The sequence below is a fragment of the Abrus precatorius genome, unplaced genomic scaffold (assembly GCF_003935025.1).
Source record: "Abrus precatorius isolate BTA unplaced genomic scaffold, Abrus_2018 Scaffold3, whole genome shotgun sequence".
Taxonomy (NCBI): domain Eukaryota; kingdom Viridiplantae; phylum Streptophyta; class Magnoliopsida; order Fabales; family Fabaceae; genus Abrus; species Abrus precatorius.
In genome coordinates, this window is record NW_020874373.1 from 32,702,116 (window position 1) to 32,727,313 (window position 25,198).

At 29.1% G+C, this 25,198-nt stretch overlaps 3 protein-coding genes across 3 annotated transcripts; 2 read left to right on the forward strand and 1 right to left on the reverse strand.

The window, feature by feature from the left end:
• The first annotated feature begins 1,769 nt into the window (after window positions 1-1,769).
• On the forward strand, window positions 1,770-2,973 carry LOC113863915 (putative glucan endo-1,3-beta-glucosidase GVI). Its single transcript, XM_027497698.1, has 2 exons — window positions 1,770-1,845; window positions 2,033-2,973. The coding sequence occupies exons 1-2, from the start codon at window positions 1,770-1,772 to the stop codon at window positions 2,971-2,973; spliced, it is 1,017 nt and encodes a 338-aa protein (XP_027353499.1).
• A 1,528-nt stretch (window positions 2,974-4,501) lies between these two features.
• Window positions 4,502-10,095, reverse strand: LOC113862506 (subtilisin-like protease Glyma18g48580). Its single transcript, XM_027495588.1, has 11 exons — window positions 10,021-10,095; window positions 9,701-9,810; window positions 9,505-9,602; window positions 9,249-9,404; window positions 7,439-7,562; window positions 6,724-7,270; window positions 6,435-6,529; window positions 6,102-6,353; window positions 5,755-5,887; window positions 5,446-5,662; window positions 4,502-5,043 (listed from the first exon to the last, which is right to left on the reverse strand). The coding sequence occupies exons 1-11, from the start codon at window positions 10,093-10,095 to the stop codon at window positions 4,502-4,504; spliced, it is 2,349 nt and encodes a 782-aa protein (XP_027351389.1).
• A 7,667-nt stretch (window positions 10,096-17,762) lies between these two features.
• LOC113863683 (probable leucine-rich repeat receptor-like protein kinase At1g35710) lies at window positions 17,763-22,035 on the forward strand. The gene is made up of 2 exons (XM_027497339.1): window positions 17,763-21,420; window positions 21,680-22,035. The coding sequence occupies exons 1-2, from the start codon at window positions 18,588-18,590 to the stop codon at window positions 22,033-22,035; spliced, it is 3,189 nt and encodes a 1,062-aa protein (XP_027353140.1). The 5' UTR covers window positions 17,763-18,587.
• Window positions 22,036-25,198: the final 3,163 nt, after the last annotated feature.

The window sequence follows — 25,198 nt, forward strand, 5'->3', positions numbered from 1 at the left end:
ATTAATTCATGTTATTGATAAACTAATTATATTCCTGAATTATAGGTTTCTTGAAATCTGAAACAAATATAATTTGAAATGTACAAGAAAAAGAAAATGGATTTTTTTTTAATTTTATAATTTATTACAAATAGTTCATTGAATATAATTTTTTATTTATGTATTTTTTTATGAGAATCAACAATACGACTTATTAACATTTTATTGAGATTATGATTAAAATATAAATATATTAAAGATAGCCCATAATGATATTTGTTTAATGAATATATGTAATAAGCCGTTTATTTGAATAAATCACCCACTTTGTCTTAAGTTGATACTAGCTTGACATTTTTGTCTCTATTAAAATATTTTTCCTACGTGTTTTTCATGATGATCAACTTATAACAGCCAATTATTAGACAAGTGTCCCCAATAATTCTCTTCACCTAAAGATGCAAATGTACTTAGTGTCATAATTTTAACAAAATAATAAGTAAATCATAGAATTTGGATTTACTTTTTCAGCACTAAATGTTTTAGATTTATTTTTTTCCAAATTTTTTATTAAATATACATAAAAAAATAACGGATTTGATAATTTTCCTCATAAGTAAAATTAAACATGAATCCGTAAATCATAAAATTAGAATTTATATTTATTTGTGATGTGTTTTTTTTTTGGTTTTATTTAATACACATAGAAAATAATGGATTTTATTTATTGATTTTTTTTCCACATAATTGAAACTAAAAATGAATCCGTAAATCATTGAATTTGAGTTTATATTTTTTTAGCAATACATGTATATATGATGTGTTTTAATTTTCATTTAATTATTTATAATAAACAGAATGCGACTTACTGTGATTAAATAGATTAAATAAAGTCCAATGATAAAAGAATAAGTAAACTAATTTTCACATAAAAAATTTAAATAATAGAAAATAATATTATTATGCATTTGCATGTTAAGTTTCTTTAAAATATTTTTTGATTAACAATAAATAAATATTGATAATATTTTTAATAAACACTTAAATTTCAAATAACTTATTAGTTTATTTAAAAAAATAATTTAAAATAGAAATAAATAGATAAATCATTATCTCCATCATTAACTTTTTGTGTATTATGTTAAATGTTTTTGTTTTGAAATATATTTTAGTATATGTTTTTAGGTTTTAATTTTTCATTAATTAAATTTTATTTGGTAATAATTTTTCTTATAAATATTATTAATAAGAAGAATCGTACATTTAGTAAACATATTAGCTTGAATAATGTAAGTAAATATAAAAAATTAATGAATATAGGATCTGATGTTATTAGACAAGGTAATATTTTATCACATTTAATAATAGCACGAATGTCTAGTTAATTTTATTCAATATCATTTTCTTAACATGTACAATATTATAGATAATAAAAAATTAATAAATAGTAAAATTTTATTAAATAATAACATGAATGTCTAGTTAATTTTATTAAATATAATTTTTCTTAACATGTAATACTACAGATGATAACAAATTAATAAATAGTAAAATTTTATTAAAAATTATAATATTTAATAGTATTCATGTATTAAATTTTGTTATCGATGCTTTAAATTACATTAAATTTTGTTATTTTTAATAAAAAATTATAATTTTAAATTTTTATCATATATAACATTGCACAAGTTAAAAAAAATTATTATATATAGGTCACTAGCTGGTTTATCTCAAGCACATACAAAATTATCTATATTGACTTTGGTGTCATTGTTGCAACCCTAGCACTAATGGCTTTACTATCGACCATATCCATGTACGTGATTATGGTTTCAATCCTGGCAATTCAACTACCTCTCTCTGCAAGTAAGTAGGCCATGTTTATATTACTCCATTGCAAATTAGTTAAAGTTCTTTATATTGAGATCAGTTATCTCACAATAATATGTTGCTATTTAGTATACTATCTATAAGAGGTGTATTTTATGTTGAAATCAATGTATCCTTAGCTATATGGTTGAAGATTATTCATTTTTCTATTCTAAATGATCAGGCATTGGCTTTAATTATGGGAGACTGGGAAACAATCTTCCAGCCCCACAAGATGTTGTAGCCCTTTACAAGAGGTGTGGCATTCAGCTTCTAAGACTTTTTGATCCAAGCCCTGATGTATTGGAAGCATTAAGAGGGTCTAACTTGAAAGTGAGTCTTGGAGTGAGAAATGAAGATGTACAAATCTTGGCCTCAAGCCCAGAAGCAGCTACCCAATGGGTCAATACTAATGTTGCCCCTTACAAGGATGATGTACTTTTCCGATGGATTACAGTGGGAAATGAGATAATTCCAGGTCCCCAAGCCATACATGTTACTCAAGCCATGCAAAACATTTATAATGCAATAAATTCTATTGGCTTAACTACCTCTAAGGTGACCACATCATTTTATTTGCTTGGCCTTGCATCCTCTTTCCCTCCATCAGCTGGGGCATTCACAAATGAAATAGTGGATGTTATGAAGAGTGTTACTACTTTTCTTGCTCAAACAGGTGCACCCCTTATGGTCAATGTATACCCTTACTATAGTTACACTTCAGATCCATCACATATAACCTTTGAATATGCCTCATTTCAAGGCACAGCTCCTTTAATTGATGGTGACTTGAAATATTTTAGCCTATTTGATGCAATGGTTGATTCAGTTTATGCAGCATTGGAAAAGATAGGAGCAAACAATGTTGGTATAATCATAGGAGAAGTTGGTTGGCCTACTGCGGGAAATGAGCCTTACACAACCATACAAAATGCACAAACCTTTAACCAAAAATTGCTAAATCATTTGCAGGGTAATAGTGGCACACCAAGAAGGCCAGGTCAACCTTTGGATGCTTTTATTTTTGCCATATTCAATGAAAACCAAAAGCCAAATGGGGTGGAGCAGAATTGGGGAGTCTTCTTGCCAAACATGACTCCTGTTTATCCCCTTTTAAGTTGTTGATCATGGCAATGCATTAAACAAGTTATCAAATTCTATAGGCTACTTGCACATTAAACATTGTACGAATTACTATATCATAAATAAAATCGATGAATTAACGTGTATAAATATTTCGTTTTATTTTACTCTCTATTTGTAAATTGAGATTTCAATGAAGAGTCATGAGATATAGGAGATAAATTATCCGTGTGTTGGAGGGGATTTGTGTAGATATAAAAAAATGGTTTAGAATATAAAAAAATAACTTAAAATTTAAATTTTTATTAATTTATTATTTATTATAATTAAATTATTGTAAATTATTTCTTTAATTATTTTAATTATGTATTTGTAAATTGATGTCATTTCGTTTATCAACTATATATAATGAATAAAATTTTATTTATTATTCCTAAATGCATATAATAAAAGTGTAATGAAAAATTAGCTTTTATATTCAACTTTTAAATGTCAAAACATTTAAACAATTTCAAGTTATTTTAATATGTAACTAAATCTTATTTATTTATAATATTTTATAAATAGAAATAATGAATAAAAATAATAATTTTAATATATTTAAATTTAAAGTACCTAATAGTAATTTATTTAAAATTATAATTAAACTTACAAAATTAAAAAATAACTTACTATATATTTCATATTTATATATATTACATTAGTTTAGTAATTCATACAATACACATATATTTTATTTTAAAATACATATAAAATATTAAAATATATTATAAAAATTTAACACTTAAATTAAGAATTTTTTATAATTGTAAAACTAATAAAATATAATATATTAATAAATATTAGATCAACTATTATGACACATATTTCAATTAAAATATAATTTATCTATATAATATTATGTAATATGGTATAAATGTTAAAAAGTACACATATTATATATATATATATATATATATGATATTGCAATAGATAGAAAAGAATAAAAGATATCCTAATTTTAAAAAAAATTATAATTAACTAAAAAAATTACTTTAGATAGTATTTGAAATTAATACAAATTTTGAGAAGAAAAATGCATAAAAGTAATGAATTTTACGATTTTTAACAGAGAACATATTTTTTTTGTGAAATTAAATATATAATTATTAAGAATTTTGATTAAAAGTATTGTAAATAATAGATGAAAGATGATAAATTTTATCAAGTTAACGTAAGCATTGGTGAGAATTTGATATTTTTACACTTAAAAAATATCTAAAAGAATAATTTCGCGCTTGGCACATTAATTTAAGCTTAGACGGAAAACACAAAGATAATGCTACATGCATGTTCAGTTGCACCAAACTTGGAAGAGTAAAAAGGCATGTTATTTAATGTGTTGTGCTCCCATGCATTAATTATTGTTATAACACACGTTAATTTCTACAATAATAACCAAACAACCAAAAAAGGATGAAATAACAAAGGGTCACAAACATGAGATCCCAGTAGTGAAACATCCATTTTTACATAAACCCCTATATTAATATATATGATGTCCTTACACCACTAACTCTAAGGAGATTTTTCATTTGCGCCGAACTGTGATGGGACTTCTGACTATGTGCTTTCCATTTGTCCACAGCAATTCCCCAAAACTATAATTTCCCCGCTTAGTTACACTTGAAGCTTGTACAGTAACCTTGAATGTCTTCTTTTCACCAACTTTCTTGAAAGTCAAGGAATTGGGTATAACAACAATGTTATATCCAGGCAATTGGGCTTTTACAACATAGGTGCTTGGTGGCCCAACATTGGTGACCGTGCGAGTGACAACCATGGCATTTAACCCAAGATTTGGCATTGTTATTGAAGGGTAGTTCAAGTCAGTTATGCTGTGAGATCCTGAACAAGTGAATGTCTTGTTGAAATTAAGTGCGGAAATGAGTTGTCGGTCGTATCCAGAAGCACATAGGAAGTTCAAGTAATCAACAATGCTTAGATCATAAACAAGTCCAGGATCTATTGCTGAGTTAGGTTGAACATGTCCTGAACCATAAGCAAACGGGTTTGCCAATGTTTTATCAAACGCATCCCGTATTGGTCTGTTGGTGTTATCTCTTGTGCTTGCTGCAAGACATCATTTAAATATGTTAGAAATCGCCTAAAATAGTACTATTTCAGACACGATGAGTGGGTGGGGCACAAATATAAAGCGAAAATTGTTATCACTTCAGCTATCATAGTTGTATGATTAGGATTGATCTCTCAACTATGTCAGGGCTCTTAATGGTATTTTTTTTCACTTTGTAGAATCACATGATCAAACTCAATATGATATGTTTAAGTGATCCATGTTCTTCTACTCATATTAGTACACATTGGTTATATATAAGACAAACGCATACAATTGGTACATAATTATTATGTCGTAAATAAGTTAGACTATTCCTTGTACTCTAATTGATAATATCTTTGTTTTATAAAAAAAATATTAATTGGACACAAAGTATATGCATTGAGAGAGAATACCTGTGGTCATGATTGCTGATTTAATAGCTGCTGGACTCCAACTAGGATGAAGTGTTTTGATAAGTCCAGCAATGCCAGCGACATGAGGGCAAGACATAGAAGTTCCTTGCAAAACATTGAATGGAAACCCTCTGCGAGGGTCTGAAGGTAGGTTTGATGCACTAGCGAATAGTGAATAGGCAGCAAGTATGTTCACACCGGGTGCAGTTACATCAGGCTAAAAAACAAAAGAAGTCTCATTGAACAATAAAGACACTATAGAGTATATACGTATAGTTGATTAAAAGAAAATCCAACACTAATGTGCACCTTGAGTATTGATGGTTGAATCTTATTGGGTCCTCTAGAGGAGAATGAAGCCATAACTGGAGCTGGCTTTATTCCAAACAAAGTTCTTGCCGAAGACATCCTTATTGTATTGCCTGATTTTATCGTAGAGTCCCTGCAATATAAGCATATAGTGTGTGTGCATAAATGGAGCACTTTATTTGACGTCATTGGAACATGGAAATTAATACACTTACTAGGTGTATAAATTTAGTAAAAAATGTGATTAAAAAAAGAAAATAAAACAGAAATACTAAATAAACATAGAAATAATTTATTATAAAGATAATAATTTTAGAAAATGGTATATGAAAAATATATATAATTACGTTGCAGTTAAGTCAAAACTAGCAGGATTTGTTTTTGGATGTTTCTGCGGATAGTTGACGGTGGATAAAACATGAGGCTCAGCAAGAAGTGTGTTCCCATTTTGCTTTTGATTGCCCAAAATCACTCCCCTGGCACCAGCAGATAGAGCTTCTTGACCTTCTGCAACTGATTTTATTTTTCCTTCTCGAAGGCACGACACTATTTTGCCATTCACTTTTCTAGGATCAAGTGTCCTAGCCCTACAAAATCGACTGCAAGAAAGCACACAAAAATGAATGCATGGTCATCTAGTAAACAAAGTTCGAAGAAATGCTTGTGAGATTTGCACTTACGCATCTCGATTTGTTGCATTGGCAAATTTAGCATCAGTAGCAAGGATCAGAGAAAAGGACTGATTAGGTGGTAAATTTACAAAAAGACTGTCTCCCTGCAAGTAATACAAATAAAAAACAATTATTCTAACACGACAATTACAAAAATAATAAAAATTACACTCATTTTTTTCTAAAACTTGATATATTTTTTTAACTCTACAAAAACCTCAATTTATATATTAGATAGTATTGTGTCGTCTTTCCATTAACATATATTAGAATTATAAATTAAGAAAAAGGACACTACCGTGATTTTCTGATTGTTACCAAAAGTTAAAGTGCTGCTGAAGTCCCTATCTATTGTGCTAGCAGCAATAGTGAATAGCCAGGGAGCCACATTAAGAACAGTTCCAGGTGTTGGTCCATCATTTCCAGCCGCGGCAACCACTAATACATTTTTGGAAAGTGCATGGAATGCCCCAATAGAAACTTCATCTGTGAATATTTCTTCAGCACTAAGACTAGTTCTGCCTCCAATAGAAACAGAAATCACATCAACACCATCACTGATGGCTTGATCAATAGCAGCTAACACATCTGCACCAAAGCAACTAGCAGCATCTGTGAGAGACCAGCATGCTTTGTAAGCTGCAACTCTAGCTCTTGGAGATCCACCCTTTGCAGTGCCATTGCCATTTCCAAAGACACTTGCACCTGCCACAAAGTTTCCTCCAGCTGTTGATAGAGTGTGGGTACCATGGCCCACAAAGTCACGCGCTGTTTGTTGTGATGAGGGAAGTTTGCCGCTGAATGCTTCATAAGCTTTGTTGAAGAATCTTGCTCCAATTAGCTTTCTGCATTACGTATCACACAATACTGTGTTAATGTTTTTGTAGGCATAACTTAGAAGACTTTTATTTCTATCATGTTTCTTGCTTATGTTATTTATATATCTGTTCATGATTAAATGCCTAGTTTGATTATCGAATTTTCTTTGATTGATTAAATGAAAGGAAGAGGACCTGTTACATGGAATTTTCTTTGAACCCCGCAATCTGTCAATTTGACAGACATTGCCCCCACGCCATTTTGCTGGCACAGGACCGATTCCTGTGTCGCTAAAACTCATGGATTCAGGCCAAACACCTATACAGTGGTCAAGTTAGAAGAGTATTTAAACAATTTAGACATTTCATTTTAAATAACATATTAACACAAAAGAAATAGATCATTCATTTTAGATTTTAAAGTAAATACAATTTCTTTATTTAAAACCCCAATTTTGTATGTCTGTGCACTTTACTTATCTCTCAGACAATAATGGAAAACAAATAATTCCTTCAAATGATATCACTTTAAATTCCCACATATTATATAAGAGATGATCTTAAACCTTACATCACGATTACGCATTTTTATCTTTACCTTTTTCCGAATAATAATTCTATATTAATCAATAACGGAATAAAAGAAAATTTTAATTCTCTTGCAAGCTAGAAATACTTTTCTCGAGTTAAATATTAAAATCAGAATCTATAAAAAAAATTAAAATCATAAATTTATCTATTTAAAAGTGAGACAACATCAAATAATATTAAATGTCAAATTTAATAAAATTATAACTTAAACAATATTTTATTAAAAGTAAATTTTATTAATTTGAATATAAAGTTATTACAAAATATAGTAAGCTTATAAAATTTTATAGAATTTAAAGATTAATTTTTTACTCTCATTTTATTTTGGCATATGATATGTTATTTAAAATATCAGTAAATAGTTATTATTAGATTATATAATTATATATTTTAAAATTATGAAAAATTTTATATGCATAATTATCATGATAATCAAATGAATCAACAGTTCCTCTAATAAAATTTGTTTTAAATGGAAAATTTATAATATCATTTTATTAATCAACAGTTATGTTTACGTATTACAAAGTTGTTTGCATACTATTTTCATTAAAAAATTCATATATATTCTATTTTGAACTTTTCCCAATAAAAAACTTACAATCAATATATCATAGATTCATTGGTGTCCAGATAACAAAATCTATTAAAATTGATACAATTGGTTTCAAAGTGACCCCTCTTTTCGAGATACAGATCATATAGGTTCATAGATTTGTGGGCATTTACCCTCGTGCAAATTTTAAATATGGAGCACACACCATGAGATCTTACGGGCAAATAAAATATATAATATTATTTAACACAAAAATTGTCCAAGCTTTCGTGCTTGGATTTTAAGAACTCAAGAAAGCATCTTGCCAACGCAAGAAAGCCTGTAGTGCTTGTCGCCAAATAGGTTAATAAATTTGAAAAGATGAAAAGCATCTAACAGCCCTCTAACAAAATAATGGCAACATCAACTTTATGTAAATCCTCAATAAAATAAGTTGATAATTATAAAGATAACTGTAAACCAAATTGATATCGCTGGCTTCGATTATTAATACAGATGTTTTTTCAAAATTATTAATAGATAATTATTTGGTTCTGTTTGGGTAAACTCATTTTAGTTTTTTAAATTGAATTATCAATCGATTTAATTATTATTTTATACAATTGTTATTTAAAATTTTAATTTTATAAAAAAAATCTACTTTAATTGTTTTAGTATAAAAATAACATTAAAATAAAATAGAACTAACTAGATAAACAACTTTTTATAAAATTAAAACTAAAGTAAGTTTTTTATGAAGTTAAAAAACCAAAATTCTGATTGATATTTACAATTTTAAGAACTATATATAACGAGAGTTTACTTGATTCTGATTGGATTATAAGACATAGAGTGTGGTAATAAAATTATGAAGTTTACCTGTGTCAATGTTACCGATGATTGTTTTTTCACCAAATCTTCCCTTTTGCCATGCTGTGTTCACACCATTCCTTTGCAATCCAAGAAACTCCCAGGAACGGGTAGTGTACAGTTTATGCTCTTTGCTCAAGAACACAGACACTACGTTTGGTTTTTCTGCATCATTACAAACATCGTGTCACCTAACTAATTTGAAACAAAATATATAATTAATTTGGAAGATGTTTATGGCAGTATTTGCTATTCATTTTCTAACTTGCAATATCTTCTGCTTCTTCCTCTTCAAGTGCAGCTGCAAAGCCATTTATGTGTTGATTATATGAATAAATAATTGCTTCTTTCGCTTTCTCATGGCTGTGAGTGATCAATATACACAAAACAGTTAATTACATCCTTCTTAACCAGAGCTTAGCTAGGAATTAACGGTTTATTCAACTTAATTAATCATATACCTTCCCAAGATTGAACCCAATAAATCGTAATGAGAAAGAGTAGCAGTTTCAAGATCAACAGATGAAGGGTTTGGACCATGAGAATGTGCTCCCAAGTATACAATGTAGCACTGTAAACAACAAATAAAAAATCAACAATTGGTGAAGTGTAAGCAAAACAATGTAATGCATCACCATTATGTAATTCATTTATTACACCCTTTGAAATCTTCATCTCAACTTCAAAGTGGAAACCTCACAACAATATTCAAAAAAGCAATTTTTTGTTTTGGTAATTCATCATGCAAATGAGCAATTAATAAACATGCAACCTGGCCTACCTTTTTGCTGGCATGAACAAAATTCAGCAACAGAGAGAGAATAAGAAAGTATGAAAGAAGAAGGGAGCGATCCATTCACTTCAGTTGATGGTCTTTGGAAAGTGCTCAGCTTAGCACATGGCCTCTGCTAATTCCTCGCCTTAAGTAACGAAAGGACATAAATAAAGCCAAATTTTATTTTAACAAGATAAACACGACTCTAGATTGATTTTATTCCTAAAGTCAGATACAAAAGAAATGTTTATCCTTAGTTTAAAGTGAGAAATTTATGATTATTACTCAATTATAAAGAAAGACTCTTTTTAAATAAATATTTTTTTCTTTGTATATATATTTTGTGTGTGTATGTTTAATGAAATTTCTTGACTTTAACTATTCCTTTTATGACTCTAAGTTTTAATCTTTTTCAATGCTCGTTCCTTGCGTGTATATTTATTTTATACTTTATTTATATTACCCGTCCATCAAATAAAAAACCATAAATTTCAGAATTCGAATTCTCCCTTGAAAGATCATCGAAGTTCAAACATCGTGGAGAGAGCCTTCTATCACTGTGATTGGAATATAAAAACATACAATTTGCGGATGTTAGGTGACAATGAGTCAAGCGGAGGACATTAATTTAGGAACTAGCAAAAGTTAAAACAATGAGACAGAGTTAAATAATAAACAATGATTTTTTTCCCTTTCTTTAAAATAAAATAAAAGAATTAGAAATACAAAGTACTAATTTAATAGGACTCAAGGTGTTCTCGATATTAGATTGAGGTGCGACGAGAGTCTATCTACCATTTAATTTCCCATGTAAGCATTAAGTTCAATAAACATGGCTTTCCGGGCCATGATCTCGATAATTAATTTAGCGATTGGAGACACTCATAACAAAATAGGCTCCAACGAATTTGAAAAGAGATTTTGGGTAATTGTTTATTTGCTTAGATTTGAATTAAAGGTCTTCCTAACTAGCAATTTAATAAATTATTTAAAGAATTAAAAAATTATTAAAAATTATGAAGAGATGTATATTTATTATTTTTAATAAAAAGTAATTTTAAAACACTGATTAAAATTTACTTTGAATAACTGCTTATTTAAGCACTAATTTAAAAACTTTTTTTAAAAAATAATTTATATAATAAATTTAAGAATAAAATTTATTAAAATAAACTGAAAATAAATTATTTTGTTGTTATACTAAATAGTTTATTAAAATAAGTTAAAAATAGCTTGTGAGAATTATAAGTTATTTTTTCCAAGTTCTCTGTAATACATCTTTGCGGCATGTAATCACGAGATTAAGGATACAAAAAATTTATAGCATGCTTAATTTCACGTTAAGGAATACGTAAATCCACACTTGCAATTATAACGTTACAGATTCAGTTCTACAAATACACGAAAAATTTGGCAGAAGTGGTGCTAGGTAGCTTGAGGGGTGAATCAAGACTCAAGCACAGGACAGTGAAAAAGTTGTGAGAACGAATTGGGAAAGCTTGAAGCAACAAGCAGGGCTTAATGACCTTAACAATGCTTTTTTAATTATTTATTACTAAAATAAAATAAAAAATAACTAATTTTTTTTATTAAAGATAAATTTTTGTCACATCAATTCATATTTTATATAAAAGTAAGATAAAATTAATTTTTTATTTTTTTAATTAATTCAATTCGTCCAAAAGAAAAATGAAATATCACCTATTTCGTATAAAACAGATACAAAATAGGTGACGATGACAAATTTTCAGATCTCGTTAAATTTATTTTCATTTAAGACAAAATAATAGGATGACGACACGTGTTTAATTTCATCTTTATATGAGACGAAATTCATATTACTTCTTGGACAATGAGCAACGATTACCCTAGATGAAATCTTTACTTTGCTTTTCATTTGCAGGTTTCTATATTACAATAAAAATCTAACAACAACAAACATACGGTTGTTAACGTCTCTTTATTCTTAATATTACTTAGAGTTTAATTAATTTAATTTTTTTATTAAACAATATTTTTAATACTTTTTTTATTGAAATAAACATAAAATATTCGTCTCATCAATTTTAATTCATTTTTTAAACTTAATACATCACATCAAATTAATAAAAATAATATGTCAATTCTTGAATAAATAATTTGTTAACTTAATTTAAAAAAAAATAGATATCTAAAAATATATTTTTAATTAAAAATATAAATTTCTTACACTTTATATTTTTAAATGAAAAATACTTTTTTAATAAAAACTTATCACTTTTAGCCACTTATCTTTGAATCTAAAAGTTGGAGCTAATGTTTTGAAATTTATTTTTATATATTTTTGTCAAATTAAAACAGTCATATTTTTTTGTTATACTTGTATATAAAAAGATAAAATTCTTATCATTAACAATAAAGACACCTACATTATATATACTTTTTAGGTAATTTTTTAATTGTTTAATTATATTAAAATTTTCATATATATATATATATATATATATATATTTCAATTTTGATCTAGCTAGAAATATATAGCGATATTAAGGTGTATATATATATATATTGTTTAATGAATAAGTTGAAAAGGATTTATAAAAATTATTAAGAGTGACCAATATTTATTTGTCTCTGTCTAAAAAAAAATTGTATTCGCATACTTCCACACGCAGAAGCACACAATTGCTTTCATTTTGTTCTTAATTGAAGTGTATCTAAATCAAATATAAAAAAATTGAACCCTGCAAATGAAAAGCAAAGTAAGAATTTCGTTAAGGAAGTAGCCGCTGCTAATTGTCTAGCGGTAATATAAATTTTGTCTCGTATAAAGATGAAATTAACAGAATTTATATAAGAATTGTCATCTTATTATTTTATTTTAAGTGAAAATGAATTTAACAAAATTTGAACACTTATCATTATCATTTAATTTTGTCTCTATTTTATATCAAATAGGTAATATTTTGTCTTTTTTTAAATAAATTGAATTAATTAAAAAATAAAAAATTAATTTTATCTGATTTTTATATAAAACATAAATTGATATAGCAAAAATTTACTCCAAATAAAAAAATTAGTTATTTTTTATATTATGATAATAAGTAATTAAAAAAATATTATTAAGTTCATTAAGCCAAGAAGTAGCATAAGAACGTGGTACTTTCCACAGTGCTTGAAGAGCTGACAAGAGGCTAAGATTTATTATTATTATTTTGTTGATGATGAGATGATGAGTTGAGGGTTGAACGAGAGAAAGGAGGATTGAGTAGGATCAGCTTAGGAGTGGGAAATTAAATAAGGAGGATGTGATTGACGTGCCATATTTTGTAATTTAATTTTATCACAAGATTAAAAGAGGTGTTAAATCTATTTACGTTATAAATCGGATTTGTGAAATAAATCATACTAATAATCTTATTTTTAAGCTTATTAAAATAAGTTTAAAAACTAAGAAAGTCATAAATTAGTTTTATAAATTATCTATAAATATTTTAAAATATTTTTGCAATTCAAATGAATGAATTGGTAAGTTTAGTTCTTTTTTTTTTTTTTTTGAAAACATATTTTGTGATAAGACTTTTTACAACGTTTTTATTAAATTTTAGTTTTTAAAATATTAAAAAATTAAAATTTAAGTTTCTGTTAATTTTTTTAAATGTCTTCTTTCTTAACAAAGAGTCAATTCATTATTGTTGTATCATTTAATATTTTTATATTTTATTATTTAAAATTAATTTTTATAAATTAATTTTTTGCTTCAACCTCTCTTCTTTTAACTTCTTTCTCTTTGACTCTGCCGTCACTTCCTCCAAGTTCAAACTCTCCATTGCCGTTCCCACCACACGCCACTCCACCGGCCACCAGCTACGCCTCTGCCCTCGCTGATGTGGCGAACTCCAACAACACCCTTGACGCAAACAGTTCATGCATTCTTATGCCATTTGTGGCGGAAAAGGAAGAGAAAACCATGCAAACGTGCATACTTGAGCGGGACGCATTGCGGTTTTGAGAGCGGAGAGGCAGTGATCGAAGGATTTGAGAATGGAGACCACATTATCGGTGATGGTTTGGCGCTTGTGAAGCGAGTGTTTCATGAATGTTGCTCTTTTCCAAAGAACAGCGGTTGTAACCGATTTTCTCGTCTCTGTTTGGTTACTGGAAAAATGGAAACCACCCACCGAGTCAAGAAGACCTCCTCTTTGAGAGCATATTCATGGAGGACAATCCAAATAGAAGCTGAGGCACTAGCGGTTTGTGGTGTATATTTGTTTAGTTTAATGAATAAGGTGAGGGAAAAGGGTATGGTTGATCAAAAGATAGCCTTTGAGGCAATGAGGGTTGGTCGGGTAGGGGTGGGGAGCACTTGACATGGTAAAAGGTAAGGACTTTGCTAATGGAATCAATGAGATGATGAGCAATGAATCTTTGAGGGACCAAGTTAGAGAAATGCAGAAGGAAGTTAGGAAGGTTGCTTGGGTTAGCTAGCAGTGATGTTTTGAGGGATGAAGATTTTTTTATAAATATTAATTTTAAATAATAAAATATTTAAAAAAATTTAATGATTTAATAATATGTGACAATTACATAATAATGATGAATTGTTTTTGTTAATCAGTTGAATCTTAATTTCTTCAAATTAAATTTTCAAAAAAAATTTACAAAAATTTATCACAAAATATGTTATATTATAGAAATAAAAATATTATTATTATTTTTTGTTAAAAAACTTTATATAAACTTAATTACTATAAAAAAATTATATAAACTTAATAAATTTTAAATTCAACCGCTAATGACTTATAGGATTAAAAAAATATTATTAATATAAAAAAATATCAACAATAACCTGCCATCAAAAGTAACACTTTAAATTATAAAAAACATTTGGATGCAACGATAATAACATGTATGATAAAAAATATAACTGAAAAAATTGAATTCAACAAGTATGTTAGAGAAATAATAACAACAATAATCGTGTCTTATTTCATTTAATGAAATTGGTTACACAAATCATGCAATACTATTGAATTCAAAAATTAAATTTTTAAAAATTTAATTAATTAAAAAATATTTTTAAATAATTTTATTTATTTATTTTTTGTTTCTCTCAACTCTTCTTTTATTAACTATTTCTGAAAGTTGAATAATTTCTTACTTTTAATAGTTATTACTTAATATTTAGAATATTCACTTTTTTAATTCTTTGTTTATAACCAACGTAAAATACTAAGATTTTATGCTGTGTAGGAGGACACTTTTTTTAAATCACTTTACAATAATTATAAATTCTTTAGTTTAGCTTTTTCTTTAGAAAAAAAATTGATGTGTGATTTTCTTTTCCTTTTTTCCCGCAAGTCCTAAAATTGCACCGTTATATTAGAATCAACTTGCCAACGTTGTATTTACATAAACATCCCTATATATAACACTGATCTTTCATGTTGAGCAATATAAGCCATAAACTTGATCTTCAATGAATATTGAGCAGCAAAATAAAAGCAGCTGTGCACCCTCATGATCCACACATCTAACATATATGACTGCTACGACTTTGGAAGCTTGCTTTCTGAGTCCTCTCTGTATTTACACATACCTTAAGAAATAAAAGGGAAGGCTTACTATTATTTATATTATAATACTAGCTCTAGAACATAATAAGTAGCTGCGAAGTTTAGCTACAAAATAATAATAATAATAATCAAATTTACGTTCATATTTCCTTTAGATCACTTGTGGAGCATGTGCCTTGAATTTCAGTATTTGTAAAAACAAAAGAATACTCTAAGACCAAAATAATATTATTCTTGAATCCTTTTTTATAACATTATATCTCATTTTATAATATAAAAATGAAGTACAACTAAAAGTTCTCATTCCACAAACATGGTGATGAAAGACCAGAATTTTAAAAAGACAGGCATTGATCAAAATGACCTGTGCTCCTATTCGTTGTCTTATTCCCCGTCTTTCTATGAAATAAAATAAAATAGACTTTTTTGTATGATAAATATAAATATTTGACTATTTATCTAATGGGTAATTAACCCCGTTCTCATCTCAGTTCCTCAGCACCTTCATGCAGGGAGGGAAAGGAATAAATGTCAGTGCGTGTACCATATTTGACCAAATAATAATAATGAAAACATTTCAGAAAACGACCATTGCTTGAAACGCACAATAACATTTCAGAAAACGACCATTGCTTGAAACCCACAATAATAATGAAAACATTTCAGAAAACGACAATAGCTTGAAACGCACAGAGGATAGGTCTGACGAGGGAGAATGATGATCAAAAAGATTTGTTGAGACAGCAAAGAGATACTTTCATGGTTTTTATAATTAACACTTATTTTTAAATTAATTTTTCTTTTGTAAAAAGGTGATATTGTTGAAGATTTATTTTATATTTTAATCTACTATTTAACACAGTAAACACATTTATAAACTATAAAATTAATTCAAAATGTTTACTAAATTATAATTTTTTATAAAGACTAAATTAAAAAAAAAAATTTACAATTTAAAATAATATTTTTTTAAAAAAGCTAGTTTTATAACAGTGGCAAACACGCCTGAAGATTTAGCTCGTCTTTTGCCAGCTGATGCCTTGGAGTTCACTCCCATGGAGTGTCATTTTTGTTTTTATTCCTTTTTTTATTTGTTCTTCCAACATTACAAACAAAAAAAATAAAAACAAAGAAACGCACATGCCTATTTACATTAATTTATATGTATTAACTAGTTGACGAGTTGATTTTAATATGAACAATTTATTTATTTATTTACTTTTCTTTTACAAAGAAATTTAATTATTCAATCATAAAAATATGAAATCCTTCATTATATTTAAAATAATAACACACACACACATTTTTATTTAATATTTATTTTATAAAATAATAAAAATATTAGTAGAAGAGTAAATCAAAGTAACAAAACTATTATAATATGTGCTTTTAATTCAATCACTGAATCTGCATCAATTTTCAGCTTTAAACTTCCAATTGTCATTTTCTTCAACTCTTAATAACCTATTTGTTGATGTTTTTAGGTAATTGTGTCTAACGCAATCTTAATTAGCTAGAATTAAACAAGAACTTTCTCTCTGTAATTGTGAAAAGCGCAGCATCTCGTGGTTTTAGCGTTCACAACAAGCAGAACTCTTTGGGGGTAGAATAAAAATTTAGTGGTAAAAAAAATATTTTTTATTAAAATGATTTTATTAATTTAACTATTAAATTTAAAATTATTTTAAAGTAGATCAAAGTCACAAAATTTTATGAAAAATGCTAATAGTAATTTTTTTAACACACTCTTTCAAACACATTATCATTAGTTAAAATTTATTAAAAATTACAAAAATCATATAAATTTCACTTATAATTTATTATTCTCATGTATATTTTTCTAATTCATGATAAATTTTAACTAATAACTCAAAATGTGTAAAAAAAAAAAGTACTTTTAGTATTCTTAAAATTTTATGCAACTAAAATATTAATTAATGCACTTGATTTTATTTTAGCTGTTTGAAATATAAATAAATAAACAATATTAAATTTATCTCTACAAATATCTATATCGTGTAAAATTTTATAACATGATCAGCATAATAATATCACATGAATTATCAGTTAAGTTAATAGTATTTACATTTAATTTTTTCTAAGTTTAATGTCATTTGATCATGTTCTCTCTTTTAACACCATTGTTTTAATAATTCATCATTTTCCTTATTTTTCTATTTTATTTGGCACGTTTCTTTTCTTTTCACAATTCTCTTAATTATAAAACATTTATATAAAATAATGTTAAAAAAAAGGGATGAGATTGACATTTTAACAAATTTAAACATTTAATTAAAATTTTGAGAAGTGGAAGTAGGTAAACTTTTAATTTAAAGATTACCCTGTTAACCTACTAATAATATTAAAAGGGTCTTGGAAGAATAGCCGAATAGAATAAAAATACTAAACTAAGTACTACACGTCCAAGAACAAACTAACCATATTATTATAAAAGAAAAGATCATATACATATTTAATAAACATGGAAGATATATTTTTTAATAAAGTTGTTATTATTATTCACATGTCTATTTTAATATTAACTAGTCACCATGATTACGCGCGAAAGACCGAGAAACAATAATATGAAAGTAAACAAAGCAAAGAAAAACTTTAGTCTCTTTTGGATTTTTCTATATTTGTTTCTAGATCATAGTTTCTTTCCCACAATAATGCATATTTTTATTCAAAGTCATGAATGTGAACAGTGAGATATAGGGACCTCTCCCACCAAATGCAAAAATTAACATAAGTGACAACCATTGGAGAAATGGCTCACTTCCACCAAATATAAAAATAATGTCCATTGATAGATGTTCATTCCCTCGGAAACAGACTTAAAGCGACCAAGTTTTGGACCAAACTGGTAAAAAATAGACCAAAGTGTTCACATGTGACACATGCATACCACTTGGTTATGCTGTTTATAAGCAACACTGATCTCCCTCTAATTCACTATGATCACCACCATATCCTCAATCTTATTCCTTGATTCAAAGATCTTGTTGTAGTTAAATCATGGCACCCACCTTTCAAAGGGAAAAATCCATCGTGATTCTATCTTTTTGTGTCTTTCTAACACTCTTGTTGCGCCAAGCTGCTGCTGAAGAAGGTGAAGCAAATGCTTTGTTAAAGTGGAAACAAAGCCTTGACAACCAAACCCAAGCTTTGTTGTCAACTTGGAGAGGTACTATTAGTCCATGCAAATGGGAAGGAATTCAGTGTGACAAATCCAAGTCTGTCTCTAGCATAAACCTTGCAAATTATGGACTCAAAGGTACACTTCACAGTCTCAGCTTCTCCTCACTCCCCAACCTCCTTAGCCTAAATATATACAACAACTTCTTCTATGATACCATTCCTCAACAAATAGGTAACATGTCCAAAGTTAATGATTTGAACTTCTCCTCAAATTCTTTTGATGGTTCCATCCCTCAAGAAATGGGGACATTAAGGAGTATTCGTAAGCTTGATCTTTCATTATGTCTACTAAGTGGAGAGATTCCCAATTCCATAGCAAACTTGTCCAACTTGTCATTTCTAGATTTAGGTGGCAACAATTTTTCTAGCTCCATTCCTCCAGAGATTGGAAAGTTGATTAATTTGGAGTATCTAGGGATTGCAGGTAGTAAAATTTTTGGTTCCATTCCCCAAGAAATTGGAATGTTGACAAACCTTAGGCTTATTGATTTGTCAAGAAACTTTCTCTCTGGTCCTATCCCTGAAACAATAGGTAACATGAGCAATTTAAATCAACTTTACCTTTCTAATAACACTATGTTATCTGGGCCAGTTCCATCTTCCTTATGGAATATGTCTAACTTGACCTTGCTCTACCTTGATAAAAATAAATTTTCTGGATCAATCCCAGCTTCCATAGAAAACTTGGCCAATTTAGTGGATCTTGCACTTGATAAAAACCAACTTTCCGGGACAATTCCTTCCACCATTGGAAACTTGACAAAACTCACCGATTTGTATTTGGGTTTTAATAATCTTTTTGGATCAATTCCACCCTCTATAGGAAATTTGATAAATTTAAATGCCCTTAGTCTCCAAGTAAACAATCTCTCTGGAACAATTCCTGCCACAATTGGAAATTTGAAAATGCTCAAAGTTTTGGAATTGTCCACCAACAAACTTAATGGCAGCATTCCACAAGTCTTGAATAACATTACCAATTGGCTTTCCTTTTTAGTTGCTGAGAATGATTTTATAGGTCAATTGCCGCCTCAAATATGTTCTGGTCAGTCACTAGTGTACTTAAATGCTTTTGACAACCATTTCACTGGTCCAATACCAACAAGCTTGAAGAACTGTTCCAGTATTGTTAGACTCAGACTTGAAGGAAACAAAATGGAAGGAGATATAGCACAAGATTTTGGTATATATCCAAATTTAAAATACATTGATTTGAGTGACAATAAATTTTCTGGTCAAATTTCACCGAATTGGGGGAAGTGCCTCAATCTCTATACCTTCAAGATATCCAAAAATAATATATCTGGTCGTATCCCAACGGAATTTGTTGAGGCATCCAAGCTAGGTGCTCTTGACCTTTCTTCTAACCACTTGAATGGAAAGCTTCCAAAGGAATTGGGTAGTATGAAATCATTAGTTCAACTCAAGATTAGCAATAATCATCTTCTAGGAAACATTCCAACAGATATTGGGTTACTGCATAATCTTGTAGATTTGGATTTGGGAAATAACAATTTCAGTGGCACAATACCAATAGAAGTTGTGGAGTTACCGAGGTTACAAAACTTGAATTTGAGCAAAAACAAAATTGATGGAAGCATTCCCTCTCAACTTAGTCAAACTTTGGCATCTATTGATCTTAGTTCCAATTTATTGAGTGGAATAATACCATCAACTCTTGGAGGGTTGCAATTCTTGTCAATGTTGAATCTCTCACATAATAGTCTTTCTGGCACCATTCCTTCCACTTTTAGCAAAACATTAGATTTTGTCAACATATCAGACAACCAATTGGAAGGGCCACTTCCAAACAGTCCAGCTTTTCTTCATGCTTCAATTGACTCATTGAAAAATAACAAAGGCTTGTGTGGCAATGTTCCAGGCTTGATTCCATGTCCAACCAACCATAATCGAAAAAGCAACAACGTCATTATGGTGGTGTTCCTTATTTTAGGAAGTGTGATACTAGTGTTGTGTGGGATGGGATTTTTAGTGTATACTTTTTGTTGCAGTAAAAGAAAAGAAGAAAGTCATTTTGAAGAAGCACCAAAGGAAGTATTCTTTTCTATATGGAGCTATGATGGAAAAATGATGTTTGAAAACATCATCGAAGCTACAGAGAATTTTGATGACAAATATCTCATTGGAACAGGAAGTCAAGGATATGTTTACAAGGTGCAGTTTTCTACAGGTTTGGTTGTTGCTGTGAAAAAACTTCATTCAGTGATAGATGAGGAAATGTCAAATTTTAGTTCCAAGGCTTTTGCAAGTGAGATTCAAACCTTGACAGAAATCAAACACAGAAACATTATAAAATTGCATGGATTTTGCTCACATTCACAGTTCTCATTCTTGGTTTATCAATTCTTGGAAGGGGGTAGCTTGGATCAAATGCTTAATAATAATACACAAGCAATTGAATTTGATTGGGAAAAAAGGGTGAATGTTGTTAAAGGTGTGGCCAATGCTTTATCTTATTTGCATCATGATTGTTCCCCTCCTATAGTTCATCGTGACATATCAAGCAAGAATGTTCTTCTAGATCTTGAATATGAAGCTCATGTCTCTGACTTTGGGACAGCTAAGTTTCTAAAGCCAGGTTCACGTAGTTGGACCCAATTTGCAGGCACCTTTGGGTATGCTGCTCCAGGTTAGACCCTTTTCCCTCATTTACAAAGGCAAATAGTCGCATTATTTTTCATTCACACCACTTTTTTACACTAAAATTTTGTATAGGGATTGATTCATTCCATGCAAGAATTGGACTAATCCTAATGGTAGAGGTAGTGAAATATGAAAGTGGTGAAAACAAGTTTTGTATAAATAGCATGATCCATTAGAAAACACAAGCTACTCTACTTGATTATACATAATATAACTCAATATTTTATTTATTTATTTGTCTGCAGAGTTGGCTGAGACAATGGAAGTGAATGAGAAATGTGATGTTTATAGTTTTGGTGTACTTGCTTTGGAAATCATAATGGGAAAACATCCAAGAGATCTCATTTCTCAATTTATGTCACCATCTTTGGCTCAAATTGCAAATGATTTACTACTAGTTGATGTGTTAGATCAAAGACCTCCTCAACCTACAAAGCCAATTGATGCAGAGGTGATCTTGGTTGCAAGGTTAGCATTTGCTTGCTTGGATAAAAATCCACGTTCTCGACCAACCATGGATCAAGTATCTAAGACACTTGTAGCAGGGAAATCACATTTGCCTGATCAATTTTCCATGATTAGATTAGGACAACTCTACTAAAAATCATTGTAACATGCAAGTATTTTGTTTCCTTCTTATTCTTCTCTGTACCCCATCCTTCTTTCCCTTGCATATTGTAAGCTTCCTTGCTTTGTTCATTGTATATATAATGTACTCAATTTAAAAATACTATTTTGTTAGTTTAAAAAATATTATAAGTAAAACAAAGTAAAATAAAATGAAAATGTTTTAAAAATTAAAAATAATAATTATGAAAAGGATTTCATCTGAGTAATAATAACTAATTTTTTGGGTTGTGTTATATTAGATGAATTAAATATAGAATAATTACTTACAACTTACACGCTTAATTGAATAACAAACTTAAATCCACTGGGTACCAATTTAACATCAAAGATTTTAGCTATACCATTATCATTCCCTATGCTTAACTGGGCGACCAGAAAAATTATCCAAAATCTATTGCAATCAGAAAAAAGAACCAAAAAGCCAAGATGGTAAGACCCAGCCTTGTAGAAACTCCAATTCAGTAACGAAGTGAAGATGCCGAAGGAGAATTGGGTAAGTGGGTTTCTTTTGGGCTTAGGTCATTAGTCCATATGAGTAGGCATAATGGAAGGAAATTTTATGTCCAAAGTTATTCTTTTCAGAGAAAAAAAAAATAGTACGACCAAATAAAAAACAGAAACATATATAGAAACTTCTGGAGGTTTTAGTTAATCAAGATTGTTGACCAAAAGAAAGTAAATGAAGATTAAGGTACAAAGCCATGTTATTATTATATGAGAGTTTAATTTTTAGCTAATTTATTTTTAAAAATTCATTATAATTGATGCTAAAATATTAAAATATATACAAAAATCTTGAATGGAAAATACTGAGAAGGCAGAAAAAAGAATCCACTACTGAATGAAAGGAAAACATATATATAAATTTAGCTGATCGAGTTGGATTAGACCGGATCTGTAGTGCTATCAGGTCCTGAAAGCAAGTCTATTGGAAACTAAGTACCACAAGTTTTTGGTCGTACTTAAAAACATTAGAATTTAATGAACATTATTGATTAAAACTTGCAAACCATAAGCTAGTAGTGAACTTGCAAATATTTTAAAAACTTTTATTGGTTATTTTTACTTTGGTAAAAAATTTACAATTGTTTTTATTAACAATGCTTAAGGGTGGTTAACTATACCTATTCAACACAGTTATTATGAAATTACCATGTCACGTTAGCTTGCTGGGAGCTATACATGCGTGGTTGTTGGAATGGCATTTTGAATTCATTAAACCATATTGCCAAAGAAAGTAAAGTAAGGAGCAACTATACTTTTTCTTTACATATTTTTATTCCTATCAAAATTTTCATTTTCACTTTACTTTTTGGTGGGTGTGAAAAGATCATAAAATATGGGTAATTGGGAAATAATCTTCTAGCCCCACAAGATGTTATAGCCCTTTTGTTTGGGTAAGGAAAAATTTCTCTAAGTTATAAAACCTTATTGGAGGAAGTTTTTTCTATGTGTTTTGAATAGTTTTCAAGTCCATAAAACTGGAAGCTTTTTTCGAGGTGTTTTGAGAATACTTTGGCTCCTGAATTGAGAATAGCCAAAACTGCTCAATGAATGGTAAGAAATTATTCCAAGTCTACAAGACAAGAGGATTTTTTTCAAGAAGTTTTTGAGTAGTCCTCAGGTCCTTTACACAAAAAATTGCTCGAAAAATAGAAATAACAGAAAAATATTCTAAGTCTACAAGACTGCAAATCTTTTCAAGGAGTTTTTGAGGGTTCTTAAGTCCCTAGCAACACAAAATTGATCAAAAAATAAGAAGTTGTCAGAAAATATTCTAAGTCTCTAAACCTGGTTGAGCTCCAGATTTCCTCCAGAAACGCTCGAAAAATAGGAAGTGGTCAGAAGAAATATTTTAAGTCTACGAGTACAAAAAAAAGGAATTAGTCAAAAAATAGAAATCAAGGAAGAAATTATTCTAAGTCTATAATGCTAAATGAGCCTCTTAGATTTCTCTCAGAACTGCTCAAAAAATAGAAAACAAAAAAGAAAAAAATTCTAAGTTCTTAAGAGTCATGATAAAACTCAAAAGTTATTACAAGTCTCATAAGCAGTTACCAACAGTTACCACCAAACGAAAGTATAACAATACGAAGAAGGATCATGGGCAATAGACCACAACCGATAGCATGATCAGAGCCAGTCGTGGATAATGGGCAACAGTTGAATGCATTTATCGAGAAAAAAGGAGAACAATAGTAGTTTCCCTTGCCTATAAATACGTCAAAGTTTCACTTTCTAGAGGACGACCTTTTGCACCCAAACACCTGCACTTAAAACCTCTGCACGCTGAAAACCTGCATCGCGCCAGACACCTGTTAAGTGATAGAAATTCATATTATATCATTAATTTAGCACAGTTTTTGGTTGAAATGTAAATAATTCTGGGTATATCTAACTCTCAATTGTATGAATTAATCTAATCGAAGAAGTCACAAAAGTAGTAGTATTTTCCTTTAAAATATCTTTCTTTTGTGCAGAATTTGGTGAAGTCTAAAATTCAGGGCTACAGCCTTAAAGCCACAGCTACAGCCATGAAATTGTGCAACAAAAAAAGGATTCCAGAGAGCTACAGCCAAAGCCATGAATCTGTAGCTACAACCGTGAGAGAATTAATGCAAGTCAAAGCTACAGCTACAGCGGTGAATCCATAGCTATAGCCGTGGAGTTAAAATCTATTTGAATTCTCTTTGTTTTGAAGACCCATAAAAGAAAAACGGCTGGAAGGAGAAAGGAGGGGGAAGAGTAGAATAGATAAAAAAAAAAAAAAAAGAAGGACCTTTGGGGCGGAAGAAGAAAAGGGGGGAAGAATAGAGCAACAGAAAACGTAGGGAGGATCGCTTCAGAACAAGAATCATATCTTCACTTTTTCTCATTGTAATTTCTGTCTGCATCTTGATATGGCCCTCACTATGAGTGGCTAATTTCTTTAGGATTGGAGTCAATATAACTCCTAACTCAATTACTTCGTGAGTTTATATGATTTTCAGTTTATTTACTTGAGTGTGATTCTATTCTTAATGCTTAATTCGGCTTAATCACCCGGTTTATGATCTTTGGCTTTTGAATTCTGTTGGGAAACACTTTTGAAAACCCGAACTGAATCACACACCTAATAATCACTTGTACTAGGA

Coding starts and splice junctions, on each gene's coding strand:
- LOC113863915 (XM_027497698.1), top strand. CDS start 1,770: ATGGCTTTACTATCGACCATATCCATGTACGTGATTATGGTTTCAATC. Junction 1,846..2,032: donor TCAACTACCTCTCTCTGCAA/GTAAGTAGGCCA, acceptor CTAAATGATCAG/GCATTGGCTTTAATTATGGG.
- LOC113862506 (XM_027495588.1), bottom strand. CDS start 10,095: ATGGATCGCTCCCTTCTTCTTTCATACTTTCTTATTCTCTCTCTGTTG. Junction 6,354..6,434: donor AATGCAACAAATCGAGATGC/GTAAGTGCAAAT, acceptor GCTTTCTTGCAG/TCGATTTTGTAGGGCTAGGA. Junction 5,663..5,754: donor TTCAACCATCAATACTCAAG/GTGCACATTAGT, acceptor TTTGTTTTTTAG/CCTGATGTAACTGCACCCGG.
- LOC113863683 (XM_027497339.1), top strand. CDS start 18,588: ATGGCACCCACCTTTCAAAGGGAAAAATCCATCGTGATTCTATCTTTT. Junction 21,421..21,679: donor CTTTGGGTATGCTGCTCCAG/GTTAGACCCTTT, acceptor ATTTGTCTGCAG/AGTTGGCTGAGACAATGGAA.